The 18339-nt window shown below is 47.0% G+C and overlaps 1 protein-coding gene across 1 annotated transcript in view; it reads left to right on the forward strand.

Annotated features, from left to right (window-relative positions):
- LOC124036414 (serine incorporator 5-like) overlaps positions 1–18339 on the forward strand; it is a 53683-nt gene that overhangs the window by 24877 nt on the left and 10467 nt on the right. Inside the window, exon 5 of the mRNA XM_046350979.1 lies at positions 17865–17958. Within this exon, the coding sequence (XP_046206935.1) occupies positions 17865–17958 (94 nt within the window). The remainder of the gene's footprint in view (positions 1–17864; positions 17959–18339) is intronic.

The raw sequence follows: 18339 nt of genomic DNA on the forward strand, positions 1-18339 counted from the left end.
CTCTATTTTGTCTTTTCCTCTCTCGTTCTCTCTCTCTCTGTCTCTCTCTTGTCTTTTCCCCTCTCCTCCCCCTCTCTCTCTCTCTGTCAATTCAATTGAAATAAATTGACTTTATTGACATGGCATGTTCATTATTACTTACATTGTCAAAGTATACATATCAAAAAATAAACATAAACTAAAAATACATATTTATATATTATATATATATATATAAATAAATGGTGGAACCAACAGCAATAATAATAGTCGTAGTGGACATTGGATTACCATTAACAACAACAATATTAATGAGAACAACAATACATTAAAGCAATGGTAGTAGACCAGTGTCAACATGACTGAGAAGACACATGATATGGTATGAAAGACAAAACAAAACAAGATGGGAAATATTATCGACATTACTTTGTACTTTTCACTGGCTGTCCCTCAGGCTGTGGCAGGAGGACACACATTTGGCTGCCAAAACTGCACATTTTGGCTTTTCACCCAATAAATATTTGATTTTTTTCTTCATCTTTTATAGTTTCAAATTCTTTGTATTGAATTATAATTTTGGGAAAGAAATATTCTCTTAGGTCTGAGTATTTGTCACAGTGTAATAGGAAATGCAGCTCTGTGTCTACCTCTCCCCTGGAGCAGAGCGAGCACAGCCTGTCCTCCTTGGGCAGCCAGGTTTGTCTGTGACGACTGGCCTCTATAGCCAGACTGTACTTACTGAGTCTATACCTAATCAATGTTTCCTCAGTTTTCTATCAGTCACAGTGGTCAGATAGTCTGCCACCATGTACTCTCTGTTTAGAGCCAAATAGCATTGAAGTTTACTTTGATTTTTTGTGGTGTCTTTCCAATAGCTGATATATTTGTATTTTTGTTTTGTGATGATTTGGTTGGGCCAGATTTTCTGAGATTTTTTTTTTCAGAGTGCTGTCCTGAGGCTCTATGGGGTTGGTTTGAGTTGGTGAACTGAGCCTCAGAACCAGCTGGCTGAGGGGACTCCTTCTCTTTTTTCATCTCTTGACATTGTAGAGCTGTGTGATGGAATGTTTTGGGGTCACTTGTTTTTAGATGGTTGTAAAATTTGATGGCTCATTTTTCTATTAGAATGAGGGGGTATTGGCCCAATTCTGCTCTACATGCGTTATTTTGAATTTTGAGTTTTTCTTTGCATGCAGTATTTCGATTGGATGTTTGTCCCATTTGGTAAATTCATTTTTAGAGATTGGACCCCATACTTCACTGCCATATAGAGCAATTGGTTCTATAACTGATTGAACATTTTTGAGCCAGATTCTAATTGGAATTTTGATTTTGATGTTCCTTTTAATGGCATAGAATGCTCTTCTTGCTTTGTCTCTCAGCTCATTCACAGCCATGTGAAAGCTACCTGTGTTTCTGATATTTAGTCATAGATATGTGTAGTTTTTGGTGTGTTCTAATAGAACTGTGTCCAAATAGAATTTATATTTGTCATCCTTATTTCCAGACCTTTTTTGGAATATCATTATATTTGGGGTTTTTAGGTTAACGGTCAGAGCCCAGGTCTGACAGAACCTGTGAAGATGATCTAGGTGCTGCTGTAACCCCTCTTTAGTGGGAGACAGCAGCACCAGGTCATCTGTGTACAGCAGACACTTGATTTCAGTGTTGTGTAGGGTGATACCAGGTGCTGCCGATTCTTCGAATGTTTTTGCCAATTCATTAATGTAGATGTTAAATAGTGTTGGACTTATTGGGCAGCCCTGTTTCACTCCCCGTCCCTGAGAGAAGAAGTCTGTTTGCTTGTTGCCAATTTTAACTGCACATTTGTTTTTAGTGTACATTGATTTAATAAAATCATATGTTTTCCCTCCAATATCACTTTCTATTAGTTTATTAAAAAAAGACCTTTGTGCCAAATTGAATCAAATGCTTTCTTGAAATCTGCAAAACACGAGTAGATTTAGTCTTTGTTTTGGTTTACTTGTTTATTAATTAGAGTGTGGAGGGTGTAAATGTGGTCTGTTGTATGATCATTTGGCTTCTGCTCAGGACGTTGTGTTCGTCAAGGAAATGATGTAGTTTGCTATTTATAATACTGCAGAGAATTTTTGGATAGCCAATTCCTCATGATGAGGTTTGTTTAATGTATTCCAATTTCTCCCAGAAGTGGTTTGATTCTATGTCTTCCTCAATTCCATCCATCTGATTTCTAATGTGCTGTTCCTTTTTTGTTCTTAGGGTTTGTTTGTATTGCTTCAGTGTTCCCCATATTGAAGGTGTATGTTTTTGTTGTCTGATTCTCTGTTTTTGATTAGATATATTTCTCAATGACTTTCTTAGATTTTTGCAATCATTATCAAACCATTTTTCATTATCTGTTATTTCTGGTTTGCTCTTATATGCTTCTTTAAATTAGCCAAGGAGGCTAACTTGTCAAATATAAAGTTTATGTTCCAAACAGCCAAATTTACACCTTCATTGCTGAAGGAGAATGTTAAGGCTAAAAAAAGTTGTCCAGGAGAGATTGTATTTTTGGGCTACTAATTGCTTTTTGGTAGATGTCTGTACTGTTTGCACTCCCATCTATAGGGCTGTTTTGTACCATGTAATGTATTGGGCTATGATGCTTCATGGTTGGGTTCTGCTCTTCTCAGATACACTGTGATTTTACTGTGGTCTGAGAGAGGTGTTAGTTGGCTTACTGTGAAGGCTCTGAGAGAGGTGTTAGTGGGCTGACTGTGAAGGCTCTGAGAGACTCTGGGTTTAGGTCGGGGAGGAAGTAGTCTACAGTGCTGCTGCCAAGGGATGAGCTGTAGGTGTACCTACCTAAAGAGTCCCCTCTCAGCCTACCATTGACTATGTACAGACCCAGTGTTCGACAGAGCTTCACGAGCTGTACTCGTTTTTGTTTTTCACTTTGTCATAGTTGTTTCTGTGGGGGTCTGTGGGGAGGGAAAGGTTGTTGCTTCCTGTCTGTATGTGGGGAGGGAAAGGTTGTTGCTTCCTGGTAGGTGTTTATCCCCATGACTGTTAATAGTGTCTTGTTCTTCTGCTGTTCCAGCATTCAGGTCTCCACAGACCAGTATGTTGCCTTGGGCCTGAAAGTGACTAATTTCCCCCTCTAGAATGGAGAAACTCTCTTCATTGAAGTAGGGTGACTCTGAGGGGGGAATGTATGTGGCACAGAGGAAGACGTTTTTGTCTGTCAAGATAGCCTCCTTGTTGATTTTTAACCATATAATGAATTCTCCTGTTTTGATCAATTCGATAGAATGAATTAGTTCAGATTTATACCATATTAGCATTCCCCCTGAGTCTCTGCCCTGTCTGATTCCTTTTCATTTAGTGGATGGTATGATTCTCTGCCTATAACCTAGTGGACAGTTCCTGTAGTTCTACAATATCAACATCATCAATTTCTTTCAGGAATTCTGGGTTTCTGCTCTTTAGTCCAAAAGCAGAGCACTTTGATCCTTGTAAATTCCAACATGCAACGTAAAAAGATTTCATAACTTTTTTTTCTCCCTTTACCTTCAAAATGAGATAAACACTCACAATCCAACAATAACGATTAAAATAAGATTTTTCAATTAAAGTAAACTCTTATTATGCAAATGTTATTTGTTTATAATTTAAGATTATAAACAAACAATTTGTGTCATGCGACTTGGGTGGGTATAGTGTGAGGATGGTGGAGTTCTTGTGCTCATCTTACCATGACCCTCGGCCTATCACATGTGAGCATAGTAGACTCAGCATTTGTTTAATGCCACTCATTTGGTTGGTGGGGGCTGGGCCAGTTGCTCCTCTCACAACCTGTGTGTAGCTCTGCCTGCTGAGCTGTGGCTCCTCCAAGTGTGGGTCTGCGGTGGGGGGCAGGGGGGTGGGAGGCCTCGTCTGGGTGGCTCTGAAGCTGGGCTGGGGTGGTCTGTGCTGCGCTGGCTGTGGTGGGCATTGAGGTTAGTGGTGCTGTGGTCGTGGCTGGGGGTTCCAGGGTGCTGGTCCGGGGTGTTGTCTCTGTGATCTTGGCGGGGTGGAGATTGCTCCGCTGTTCCTGGCTGGAGAGGTCGGACTGCGGTTTAAAGCGACGTCCTTGTACAAGTGAACATGGTCATAGAGACAGTCCAGATCGAGGGTGGGATGGTGGGCCAGGTGTACATTGGGTCGCAGGGCACAGTCCTGGGATAGGCTGGCGTTTATTCTTTGGATTGTGGCGGGGTGGAAGTCCTTCCTCTATAGAAGGGTTGACACCACGATTCTTGAGTTGGGGAAGATTGCGGAAGCCTTCTCAATCACTCCCCGTAGTCAAGTCGCCACCCTCTCCTGCTGAGCACGCAGGTCGTTGCTTCCGGTTTGTATGATTATGTGGCTTGGCGACCCGAGATGGGCCTTATCAAGCAGCTCCATGGCACTCTGCGTTGTTGGGCACCACACCTTTCTCCTTTTGTGTCGAGGGAAAAGTTTATTCTCCTGAACAAACTTCCCATTTGAGTCCATCAACAGGACGATGTCAGCCAGTGTTTCTTCTGGACTGGAGGGGGCAGAGGGGGGGCTGGTGGGTGTTGGAGCTGGGGTGTGGCTGGTCTGTTTCTTCTGGACTGGAGGGGGCAGAGGGGGGCTGGTGGGTGTTGGAGCTGGGGTGTGGCTGGTCTGTTTCTTCTGGACTGGAGGGGGCAGAGGGGGGGGTGGTGGGTGTTGGAGCTGGGGTGTGGCTGGTCTGTGCCGGTGCCGCTGTCAGTGGGAGGCTGTTCTGTGGGCTGGGGAGGAGGGGTGCAGCAGGCAGGGCTGAGGAAGCCTGGCTGATTGAGCTGGGCTGCTCTGCTGTGTTAGGACAAGTCATAGTGGTGATCTAGCTGCTCCTGCAGCCTGTCTTCTGTTCTCTTTCTCTCCTGCAGCTCCTCTCTTAGTGTGGTCAGATCGTTATTACTGTTCTGCCTGTCTTTTTGGAGCTCTCTCACCTCCTTTCATAGATCAGCCATCTCTCTCTTGAGTCCATCTCTCTCTCGCTGAACTTCTTTCAGCTGTGTTGCAAGGCTGCTGTCCTGCTCTGTCCTCACCTTGGTTAGGAGCTCCTCTAAGGTGTGGTTGTCTGGTTGCTGTTTGCTCACGCTCTCTCTCAGCAGGACCACCTCCCCCTCCAGCTTGGTGAACTCATCCCTCATGGCAGCCATGGTGGTGAGGAGGGCCTGAGCCTGCTCTGCACTGAGGGGGTCGCTCTCCTGGGGCGTGTCCTCCACTATGGTGGGAAGAGAGGTGCTGGATGTACCTTTTTGGGTGGGGAGAGTAGAGGTGAGGGTGGTGCTGGTGGAGTTTGTCTTGTGAGAGGGCATGTCACTGGTGGTGTCATTCTCTCTCTCTGCTCTCTCCTTAATGGTCTGAAAGTCTGTTTCAAACAGCCTAATGTTACCTTGCACCATGACAGTCCCAGTCTTGTAGAGGTTGATTGTTATCATGGTGCTGTCAGGGTCATCTGTCTCTTTGACTTTCAGCTTCCACCCATTTCAGATTCCCTCTTTCTTTATGGATGGGTAGTGAGAGCAGACTGCTGAGCGCCATGCATTTGGCTGGTCAGCGAGGAAGATGAGATTACTCAAGTCATCGTTTTTGTAGAGGTCTGCAAAAAGTGTTTCTGGCCTCCCCTTTAGTAGTTTCTGTTTAAAAGCTTTCCTCATTGTGTCATTTTTGGCCTCTTTATGGTAGAGAATGGATTCTGCGCTGAGGGGGAGTGGGGACATGGTGCCTGTGGGCTCTGCTACTACTGCTACTGCTGCACTGTACTGCTGCCCCATTGCCATGGCAACCGATTTGTTCATCTGCTGCTGTTGCTAGCTAGCGCTAATTTAGTTCAAAAACCAGCAAAAAGAGTGACAAATCCTCACACAAAAAAAAAACCAGAAGATATGTTTAAAGTTAGTCTGTGCTCCATTTTGGTTTACTCACTCAGTTTGGTCGTTTGATGTAGTTGTATTAACTCCCCTGCTAGGTTTGTTCTAGCTCGTTTCTTCTGGCTAGTGTTGATGAATAGATACAGGAGACCAAGTTGAAACACTGGACAAGGTGGATCGAGTATAGTAAAGACAGTTTATTTTATAGTGTAGAGACATCTGGCATAGCGTGCACGGACTCTCATTCGTCCAGCTCAGAGGGAACCTTCGGACATGAGCCCCGCCTGGAACGTCCATTCAAATATCCTGGGTTCACCATCTGGACCCTAAGAACGAGGTCTGCAGCCCCTGTAGGGTAGATAGAAACAGGCAAAAGGAGAGTAACAAGGGCACAACTTCCAGTAGCATTAGAGGGTAATTTATCGAACAGGACAGTGTTCCCACACCACCACCATACATCTGCTCTGGATATTGGCCTGAAACTCCCGGCAACACTAAATGTATCAAGACACCAATCCCCTGGAACATGTCCCACATTTGTACCTCCCCCCGTCATATTAACACAGGTGAAATTTGCCTTAGCAACTTCGTTGGAAAATATTGGTTTCCTAGCGGTAGATCTAGTTATGGGATAGATAACATCCCATGCAGTACAATTAAAACTGGGGTTATCTTTAGTCATTAATGGGATTAGGCATGTCAAAGCCACTACAGCAGGGACAATGCGAAGCAATGGACGAGCTCCCATACACACCACACAACTCTGTCGAGTGCTATTAGCAGCTTCCTCTGTCAATAATAGCCAATTATTAGTGAAGCCTGAAATCCCTGTTGCAGTCAGGATATCATCATCCATTGTGGCTGGGGTGGTGGTCATGGTGACAGGGCTCCATCTAGGGTCATTTGTACTTACCGGTTCTCGTTTTGAAAGTACCGCAAAGGGTGTGGTTATGTTAGTAAAGCATATCTTTAGGTGCCAATAGAGTCTCTGCTCTTCCCACGGTGCCAATAAGAAGGGAGTACACCCAGTACCACCTACCCCATGTTTAATTACCAGTTTCAAACCAATTTCAACTTTAGTTAACGTCAACCTTCTCCGCCACAGGAGTGCATTCTGATGCCCTGTCCAATTAGACCAGTCAGGACCAGTTTCTGCCACTAGATTTTTCCACGTCCATTTAGAGTACCCCCCCTTCCGTCATGTACCACACTGATCTAGACCAACTACGGGCGTGGGTACCGTATCCCTCCCCTGGGCTTCCCAGTACTCCCCATGGTAGGGTGACAGTGGTGGTAGTATTGAGAGGTATGCATAGGGTGGTGCTTCTAATCTGCTTTGCGGTGCACTCTGGCTCTACAGCCTGAATGTTTACGCCTGTGAATTATGTGTTTGTCTGTAGATGTAGTTGAGTTGGATGACCCATTAGTTTGTCCTGTTTGTTACTGATGGATATGTATGGTGCTCTATTAGCCACAGGAGGATTCCCATGGAAACTCCTGTGATTATGATAAAAATAACAAACATGGTGTCAGGACCCGGTTACGAACCCAGGTCTCCGGAGTGAGAAACAGTCACTAAACCAACTGAGCCATGAATAGTCAGCAGAACCCAGAAGATGAGGCAGACACAGCAGTACTTGAGACGGTGTATTTAATGAAGTAAAAAGTGAAGTTCTTCAGGAAAACATGTAACGCCACAACCTCAAAAGGAATTCCACAAGAACAAAGGTAATCCTCCAATACAAAAAGGTAAATCCACAAGGTGGAAGTTATAGCACAAAAAGCCTCAAAAGATACTCAAAAACAAACAAACAAGAACAAAAAACAGAATTCCACAAGAGTCCACCGGGATCAACAAGAGTTCACAGAGTACTAGGGCTGGGTGCTAACATACAAACACAGAGCAAAGAACTGAGTAAAACAAAGGGTTTAAATACAATCAGGGGAAAGGAGGCACAGGTGCAAATAATAATGGGGATCAAGGGAAAACAAAAGGTCAAAAGGCACAATGGGGGCATCTAGTGACCAAAAACCGGAACAACCCTGGCCAAATCCTGACAGAATCCCCCCCCTAGGAATGGCTCCTGACGTTGAGGTCAGGGTCCAGTATGTCTTTGGCAGGAACCCAGGAGCGCTCCTCGGGACCGTAGCCTTCCCAGTCCACCAGATACTGCCAGGACCGCTGCACCCGGCGGGAATCCAGTATCCGATGGACGGTATAAGCCGGCTGGCCTCCAATGACAGGAGGCGGAGGGGGAGGTCTGTCTGCCGGGACAAGGGGAGAAAAAACAACAGGTTTTAATAAGGAAATGTGAAACGTGGGATTAATTTTAAGGGATCTGGGTAAGTGTAGGCGATAAGAAACTGGGTTAACTCTCCTGGCAACCTTAAAGGGACCAATTTTGGGACAGCTTGCGAGACTCCACCCGTAGTGGTAAGTCTCTTTGGAGAGCCAGACTCTCTGGCGGGGCGCAGGGTAGGCCCAGGATGGCGACGTCTGTTGGCTTGTTGTTGGTACCTCTGTGAGGAACGCATAAGTTTAAGACGGGTCTTCCTCCACATAAGCCGACAGCGTCTGACGAACTTCAAGGCTGAAGGCACTCTGACTTCTGCCTCCTGGTCCGGGAACAATGGAGGGGCATAGCCAAACTGACACTCATGCTGGGACATACCAGTGGAGGAGGAGCGCAAGGTGTTGTGCGCGAATTTGGCCCAAACAATGAAGGACGACCATGTGGACGGGTTGTTTCGAGTCATACATCGGAGGGTGGTTTCCAGCTCTTGATTCATCCTCTCTGTTTGGTGGTTGGACTCCGGATGGTACCCTGAAGATAGACTGGCAGAAGCCCCCATGAGTTGGCAGAAGGCCTTCCAAAACCTAGAGGCGAACTGGGGACCTCTGTCAGAAACCATATCTTGAGGAATGCCGAAGACTCGGAACACATGATTAATTACCAACTCAGCTGTTTCCTTGGCAGAAGGTAACTTAGTCAGAGGGACGAACCTGGCCGCCTTTGAAAACCTGTCGATTATGACTAGGATAGTAGTATTGCCATGGGATGGAGGAAGGCCAGTAATAAAGTCCAACGAGATATGGAACCAGGGTCTGTGGGGAACAGGTAAAGGGTGAAGGAGTCCTTGCGGGCGGAGGTGAGAAGATTTGCCCTGGCAGCACACGGGGCAAGCATTGACGAAAGTGGCAACGTCTTCTCTTATGGTAGGCCACCAGAACTTGCGCTGGATGAACTCCAAGGTGCGACCTACGCCCGGGTGACAGGTGAGGCGAGAGGAGTGCCCCCACAGAAGGACCTGAGTCCTCACTGCCTTGGGGACAAACAATCGATTGGCAGGACCTCCTTTCGGGTCCGGTTCAATAGCTTGAGCTCGTCTCACGGTATCCTCAACTTGCCACGAGATCGGAGCCACGATCTTAGCAGCAGGAAGGACAGGCATGTCCGTGTCATCTGGAATGGCAGGAGCGTAGACTCGGGACAGGGCATCCGGTTTGAGATTCTTCGACCCGGGCCGATAGGTGAGGATAAACTGGAATCGATTGAAGAAAAGAGACCATCTAGCTTGTCTAGAGTTCAACCGCTTCGCCTGCTGGATATACTCCAGATTTTTGTGGTCCGTAAGCACTTGAAACGGTGAGAAGCCCCCTCGAGCCAGTGTCTCCATTCCTTCAATGCCATCTTAACCGCTAGGAGTTCACGATCCCCCACATCGTAGTTCCTCTCAGCCGGGGTAAGCCGGTGTGAGAAGAAAGCGCACGGATGAAGCTTCTTGTCGTCACCCCTCTGAGACAGGACAGCTCCAACACCAACCTCTGAGGCGTCTACCTCCACCACAAACGGTTCATCCGTAGTCGGTAGTATCAGGATGGGAGCAGAGAGGACGCGCTGCTTGAGTCCTTGGAAGGCCGTCTCAGCTTCTCTTCCCCACAAAAACCTTGCATTGCCACCCTTGGTTAAAGCTGAGAGAGGGGCTGCCACCAAGCTGAAGTTCTTGATGAACTTGCGGTAAAAGTTAGTGAAGACCCAGGAAACGCTGAACTTCCTTCACAGATTTGGGGGTGGGCTAATCCGCTACTGCCCCTACCTTCCTGGGGTCCATTTGGACTCGACCGGGTTCCACTACAAATCCCAGGAATTGTATTCGGGATGAATGGAATTCACATTTTTCCGGCTTAACGTACAGATGGCTGTCTAGGAGGCGTTTGAGTACTTGTCTGACATGCTTAGTGTGTTCTTGAAGAGAGCTCGAAAAGATGAGGATGTCATCCAAGTAAACGAACACAAATATGTTAAGCATATCCCTAAGCACATCGTTTATGAGCGCTTGGAACACCGCTGGGGTGTTGGTCAGGCCGAAGGGCATCACCAAGTATTCATAGTGACCAGTAGGCGTGTTGAAAGCGGTCTTCCACTCGTCACCAGGTCTGATCCGCACAAGATGGTATGCGTTCCGCAGGTCAAGCTTAGTGAAAACAACTGTTTCCTGGAGCAGCTCGAAGGCTGTGGCCATAAGGGGTAGCGGGTAACGGTTACGGACGGTTGTGGCATTGAGTCCCCGGTAGTCGATGCAAGGACGTAATCCACCGTCTTTCTTGGCCACAAAGAAAAACCCTGCTCCCACCGGGGAGGTGGATGGACGCATGAGGCCTGCTTCCAGAGCGTCCTTGATGTAGGTATCCATAGCAGCTCGTTTGGGTGGAGATAGGGAAAAGATCCGACCCCTGGGGGGGCAAGTGCCCGGAAACAGTTCGATGGGGCAATCATAAGGTCTATGGGATGGTAGCATGGTGGCCCTCTGTTTGCTAAATACCAGTTTGAGGTCATGGTAACACTCGGGAACTCGGGTCAGGTCGATGGATTCTAAAGACTCGGGAGTAGAACTCGGGGAATTCGGGAAAATACAAGTAGCTTGGCACGTAGGACCCCACTGCTTGATAGTGCCCACAGACCAGTCGATGTCAGGGTTATGGCTGTGAAGCCAGGGGTATCCAAGGACGGGAGGGAACTCGGAACAGGAGATCAAATGAAAGTTCATCAATTCCTGGTGTTGTGAACCTGAAAGTCGCAAGGAGGTAGTGACATGAGTGACAAGTCCAGATCCCAAAAGGCTTCCATGCAATGTAGTAACCCTCATGGGGTCACTTAGAGGTTCAGAGGGAACGCCATTCTCCTTCGCCCAGACACCATCCATGAAGTTACCTGCGGCTCCAGAGTCTACCAAGGCTTGAAGGTGAAGCTTGTGGTTGTCCCAGGAAAGGATGACTGGAATGAGCAGACGGGAGTTGGACGGATGGGAGGAGGTTATGTTTCCCGTTACAGTTCCCCCCGGTCTGTACGGGACAGAGCGTTTCCCTGGAGCCCGGGACACGTGGAACGGAAATGGCCCTGGTTTGCCGCAATATAGACAGCGTCGCTCCCTCATCCAGCGGTCTCTCTCAGCCTGGGAGATGCGTCCAATCTGCATGAGTTCCGGTGGAGCCAGCGAGGATAAAGGTGGGGACTCGGAGCTGGGACTGATAGGGGCTAGAGGTCTACGGTCGATTTCTCTCTCTCAGACGCTGGTCAATGCGTGAGGCCAACTTGATCAGGGACTCAAGATTGTCCGGTGGTTCCCGAGTGGCCAGTTCATCTTGGATAGTGTCGGAAAGGCCTTTCAGAAAGCTCACCGTGAGTGCCTCGTTGTTCCAGCCACTCGCTGCTGCCACCGTGCGGAACTGGATGGCATAGTCCGTCACGCTGCGCCGACCTTGGTGGAGAGTCAGGAGCTGTTTGGCTGAGTCAGGACCACTGCTTGGGCCTTGAAACACTCGTTTGAATTCCTCAGCAAAGGCAGAGTAGCTGGCACAGCAGGAACTATGGGCATCCCACACAGCAGTAGCCCAGGCCAGGGCTTTTTCCGACAGCAGGGTGATTATATATACAATCTTAGACCGGTCGGTGGGGAACGACGAGGGTTGCAGCTCGAAGGAGAGAGAACATTGGGTGAGAAACCCTTTACAAGCACTTGGATCACCTGAGAACCGTTGTGGAGGTGGAAGATGAGGTTCAGCCAGAGGGTTAACTGCCATGGGTACGTGAATCTGAGGTACTGGGACGGGAACTGTTGCCGGGGTAAGTCGATCAGATATCTGCTTTATGGAAGTCAGCATCTCCGACAGAAGATGAGAATGTCTAGCCATTAAGGCCTCTTGCTGAACCAGGGCGGCTTCGTGGCGTTGGACAGTCTCCTGGTGGTGGGACAGCATGGCAACAAGGTCCTGGGAACTGGCTGCCTCTGGGTTCATTTCTGGCTCTGTGTTTCTGTCAGGACCCGGTTACGAACCCGGGTCTCCGGAGTGAGAAACAGTCACTTAACCAACTGAGCCACGAATAATCGGCAGAACCCAGAAGATGAGGCAGACACAGCAGTACTTGAGACGGTGTATTTAATGAAGTAAAAAGTGAAGTTCTTCAGGAAAACATTTAACTCCACAACCTCAAAAGGAATCCTACAAGAACAAAGGTAATCCTCCAAGACAAAAAAGGTAAATCCACAAGGTGGAAGGTAAAGCACAAAAAGCCTCAAAAGATACTCAAAAAACAAACAAACAAGAACAAAAAACAGAAGTCCACAAGAGTCCACCGGGATCAACAAGAGTTCACAGAGTACTAGGGCTGGGTGCTAACATACAAACACAGAGCAAAGAACAGAGGAAAACAAAGGGTTTAAATACAATCAGGGGAAACGAGGCACAGGTGCAAATAATAATGGGGATCAAGGGGAAAAAAAAGGTCAAAAGGCACAATGGGGGCATCTAGTGACCAAAAACCGGAACAACCCTGGCCAAATCCTGACACATGGGGCCTGATATCCCCAGTCTCGTCCAGGGATAACCCTTATCCCTGCGAGATCGGTTAGTTTGTGGGTTTGGGATTCGCTCCCACATCCTCACGAACTAACGGTTCTGTGGTTGGGATCAAATTTAGGTCGCTCAAATCGACCCTGACTTCAGTCAAAGTTCTGGAAGGAGTTGGTGCTGGAGTGCAATGTGTGAGGTGGTGCCAAGGTGCGCCTGATTTACCTTTGACCTGGACTGAGTGTGAAGTAACCTCCTTCACTTCGTACGGTCCAGTCCATCTGGGTTCCAGCCACTTTCTTTTGTGGACTCTTACCCTCACTCAGTCACCAACATTGACCTTCAGTGGATCTGGGTCTTCCGTCAGTTCTCTCTCCTGGACCTTGCGAACCTGAACAGAGAGAGCTGCAGAATGTTCCGTTAGTTTTTTCACTTAATTATACATCACAATTTGTTGTACATCAAGAGCGGGCATATGACCACCCTCCCTTGGTGGACCAGGCATGACTCTACCAGTCATTACCTCATGAGGAGAGAGATGGGTGCCTGACCCTGGTGAGACTCTCATGGCCATCAACGCCAGGGGCAGGGCTTCGACCCATTTCAACTTCGACCCGGCACCTATTTGAGCTATTTTGGATTTTAGTGTTTGACCTACACGTTTCCACGAGACCTTGGGATTATGGCCTATAAACCGACCCAAATTTAATGCCTTATTTCGCATCCTCTCCCACTGTTGGAATTGCCTCTACCCATTTGGAAAACCTATCCACCGTCACTAATAGGTGTCGTTTCCCATTACCCATTAACCACACTATCCGCCCCCATGTCTGTGTAATCTATGCTAATGTCCTGAAAACATGCGTTGGATACTGGGTATGTCTGATAGGGTTTCTTAGGATTGTAGCTACCACAAATGCTGCACTCGTCACAAAATAAATCATCGTCATGAAATAAGTCAGTCATATATTTATGTGAGGGTTCCACCATATGTGTGAGACCCTTTGCAGGATCTTTAGTTTGCCTTCGTGTGTGTGGCTATGTGCTTCTCGTAAAAGTTCTGGGTCCATCCGTGTGGACTCCTCCATGGGCATAGGCTGAGTCTCTATAGATATTCACAGTCTTTCCTTTTCCTCTGAGGGCCTGCGTCAATCTGATGATTTCAGCTAAATGGGCAGGTGCTGGTTGAAGGATGATGGCTGATTCAAGGGTAACGTGTGAGCCGTCTGGGCCTGCTGCACCACTTGGAGTAGTCAGGGGAGGTGAGAGAGGCAGCCGTAGAGAGGTCAGTTCCTTCTCTCGTGGTGATGGTGGGCAGCTTCATTACCAAGGGGGGTATTCTCCTGACATACCCTGGGATGGTGCCTGCTGTGGTGGGTAGGAGGCAAATGGCACTGGGTGGTTGTATGCAGGTTGTTCACTCTGAATTCTTGATTGCGGCTGTGGTTGTGGCTGAGGGGATATCCTGTAGCCACCCCTCCCTCTAGGTGGACCGTAGAAGGGCCTTCCTCCCCTGGGTGGGCGCTGAGGTTGAGACAGTGGATATGGGCAGTCCCTGGAGTAGTGACCGGGTGTCCTACAGTTGTAGCAAACTCCCCTTCTAGGCAATCCTGGAATCCATTGTGGCTGGAATGCAACCTGTGGCCCCCCTTCATCATCTGGGTGACTGTCTTAGTGACTATATCAGCAATGTCTGTAGAAGCCTCGGCCACCATCTGTTTCTTTGGTTTGTCTCCCCCCTGCGCTTCTTTCAGCTGAAGTTTCAGAATGGATTTTGAGAATAGGGAGGTGGCGCTGCAGCCTTCTCTTCCAGTGGTAGTGGCAGGGCCGGGTATAGAGAGGGCGGGGCTGATGGAGTGGTGGTGGTTGCCATGGGTGTTTTATGTCCGGTGTTCGTGCCTTCTCTGACGTCAGCTGAGGGCTCAGTTACCACACCCATCATGTCTGGCTTTTTGTATGGGCGGACCCTTTTCATTTCTTCTATAGCCCACGTCCCTATCCTCATCTCAGCCTCCACTCTCTCTCTGTGCCTTGTCCCTTCCTTTCTGAACAAGTGGTTCTTATTTCGCTCAGCCTCACTTTCCCTCCCTTCATTTACCGCTTCTCCTCGTTCTCTCTCCATAGCGATGAGTTGCTCTCTTAACGGGGCGACTCCACTAAGATAACCTGCCTGGGTCCATCTCAACTTCACTCCCTCCCATACTTTCTTAATCGATTTATATTCCTGTTTTCCCCCTGACCTTTCCTGTATTCTCTGATCCAAATAATCGTTGAATTTGAATTTGGGAATGGTAACCAAAGCCATTTTGTCGTTTAACTATGTCTGAGTTTAATAACTATCTTGGTGCACTTAGCCCGTCGCTTGCTCGAAACCAGCGATGTATTCTCGGTGCCAACACAGCCTTATCTCTTGTGTCTCACCCTCGTGCACAAAGAGTTTTGTAGAACTACTGTACTGAAATATAATTATTATAATAATAATGAAGAGATATTCGTGAGGTATTAAGCTTCTCCGGCAGTTTGTTAGAGTAATTCTACAGCTACACACACTTCTACTGCCTGGCTAAATGTTTTCATCTCCCTAACGTCTACCTTTTGGTTAAATGACAGTGTATGCAAATGCCTTCTATAATGGTTGTCAAATTAGTTCTATGCAATTACCAACAGCACAAAAGGAATTGTTACTCGACACGGCGGTCGAAAAACTTCGCCCAAACTTTTGACTCGGCGGTCACTTCAGTACAGTTACACCACAGAGTCCCCAATCGATATTACCCGGTCTCACGAAACGGCCAATCAGTCACATCAATCTGGAGAGATCGGGTTTAATTCCTTCACTCCTAGTCCAATCTTAATCTATCAACTGATTCTCCTAGTGGGATGTCGACTCCACTAGTCCTAGTCCTGGTTATACTTCTCTATCAATTAACAAAACATTTCACTAAGTCATCAAATCCTCACTGTCCACCTAGCTGAGCGCCACATCGACTAGTGCCAGACTATGTGGATAAGATTTTGCAATATGTCATCAAATCCTCACTGTACACCTAGCAGAATCATATCTACTAGTGCCAGGCTATGTGGATAAGATTTAACACGTTATCAAATCCCTCACTGTTACACATAGTAGATTTCAACATCTACTATTGCCAGACTATATGGATGAGATTTTACCGTATATCACTGAGTCATCAAATTCTCACTGTACACCTAGTGGATTCATATCCACTAGTGCCAGACTATGTGAATAAGAAATGGCAGTATATATATGCACAGATATCTTTACACGATGCCTTTCATTATTGGACAATTTGCATAATTTAACAGAGATTCATACTCACGCCTTCAGTACTACTGATCATAATTTGGATTTAGACTATAATACAGTATGCAGGTTTTGATTTAACAGGTCCTGCTCACCTTATATTGTCGAGCTCTTTGATCAGTTTCCTGAGGTGAGTTGAACCCCCGATGGCTCCTTTGACAGGTCAACGGTCCATCTGGAATCTGTCGTCAACTCGTCTCTTTTCTCATCAACTCTCTATGGACCGAATTCATGGGTTGAAACCATCCTCTGCTACCAATTTGTTGATGAATAGATACAGGAGACCAAGTTGAAACACTGGACAAGGTGGATCAAGTATAGTAAAGACAGTTTATTTTATAGTGTAGAGATATCTGGCATAGCGTGCACGGACTCTCGTTCGTCCAGCTCAGAGGGAACCTTCGGACAAGAGCCCCGATACATTGTGTGCAAGTCATTTTATTCATGGGTATGACGTAGGTAGATTCTGGTAGATCAGGCCTCTGGTAGGTTGCTGGTAGTTGATTGGCAGTTCCCTCCAGACTGGTGTCGGCGTCCCATTGGCAGTTTGAAAGAGTTCTTTGTCTTTGGAGTCCATCCCCAGGAGAGGGAATGAGCGTGTGTATGTGTGTGCGCTCTTGTCTTGGCAAGTCAAGTCTGTGTGTCCTCGCGAAGAGTGTGTGTATGTGTGTGTGCTCTTATCTGTGTGTCCTCGCGAGGAGTGTGTGTATGTGTGTGCGCTCTGATCTGTGTGTCCTCGCAAGGAGTGTGTGTATGTGTGTGTGCTCTTGTCTTGGCAAGTCAAGTCTGTGTGTCCTCGCGAGGAGTGTGTGTATGGGGGTGCGCTCTTATCTGTGTGTCCTCGCAATGCGTGGGTGTATGTGAGATATCCGGTATGAGGCCTAACATGTTTTACTGTGAAAATACGTTGTTATGTGTTTCAGTTATAGCAATGCAATAGCAGTAAGCTGGTCATTTCCATAGGAAATAGCACTTCATTACACTAGCTTGTTAGTCTGCTGGCTAGGTCTTTGTTGTGTAGCTAGCTAGAGACAAAGCTTCTTAACTTGAAATGCAAAGTTACTATTCTATTACTATTCTATTCTGAATGAATATAGTTGTTGTTCATCACTTCTTGTCTGGAATTCTTTTTCGATTAGAGTGTTTATCTCATTCTAAAAACGAAGAAATATTAAATATATCAGGAGCTCATGTTGACCATCTCTCATCACCTCTGTCTCTCTCGTCTTTTCCTCTCTCCTCCTCTCTCTCTGTCTCTATCTTGTATTTTCCTCTCTCTGTCTCTCTTGTCTTTTCCTCTCCCCTCCTCTCTCTCTTGTCTTTTCCTCTCTCCTCTCTCTCTCCCTCTTGTCTTTTCCTCTCTCCTCTCTCTCTCCCTCTTGTCTTTTCCTCTCTCCTCCTCTCTCTCTTGTCTTTTCCTCTCTCCTCTCTCTCTGTCTCTCTCTTGTCTTTTCCTCTCTCCTCTCTCTCTCCCTCTTGTCTTTTCCTCTCTCCTCCTCTCTCTCTTGTCTTTTCCTCTCTCCTCTCTCTCTGTCTCTCTCTTGTCTTTTCCTCTCTCCTCTCTCTCTGTCTCTCTCTTGTCTTTTCCTCTCTCCTCTCTCTCTGTCTCTCTTGTCTTTTCCTCTCTCCTCCTCTCTCGCTTTTATTTTCGTCTCTCCTCTCTCTGTTTCTATCTTGTCTTTTTCTCTCTCCTCCTCTCTCTGTCTCTCTTGTCTTTTTCTCTCTCCTCCTCTCTCTCTGTCTCTCTCTTCTTTTCCTCTCTCCTCCTTTGTCTCTATCTTGTATTTTCCTCTCCCCTCCTCTCTCTGTCTCTCCTCAGTGTGGAGGTATGTTGGAGCCGGAGGAGGGTTCTTCTTCCTGCTGATCCAGCTCATGCTGCTGGTGGAATTTGCTCACAGATGGAACACTAACTGGTGAGAACAACAACAACACAAATACTTATAATAAAGCTCTCTTTGTCCTGCTGCTTTATTTTATGTCTTCAGCCAAAACAGTCACACATAAATACAGAATTACACCATTACATAGGATAGACACACATCTTCCAAGCCTAAAGTACTTCAGTATTTCTGTTATATGGAAGGGAATAATGTGTAGGGTTGTTGAGAAGGGAGAGAGGAAGGTGGCACCTCAGGAGGGAGAAATGGGGGACAGCGGGACGAAAAGAGGATGGATCCCTGTGCTGTGTTGAAGGAAGGAGGACTAGAAAGAGAGAGGAATTAACCTTATGTAGGATTGCTTATTTTGGAGATGGAAGAGTATGAAGGGGGGAGAGAGAGAGAGAGGAGGGGAGG

The sequence above is a fragment of the Oncorhynchus gorbuscha genome, linkage group LG05, assembly GCF_021184085.1.
Source record: "Oncorhynchus gorbuscha isolate QuinsamMale2020 ecotype Even-year linkage group LG05, OgorEven_v1.0, whole genome shotgun sequence".
In the NCBI taxonomy this organism is placed as follows: Eukaryota; Metazoa; Chordata; class Actinopteri; order Salmoniformes; family Salmonidae; genus Oncorhynchus; species Oncorhynchus gorbuscha.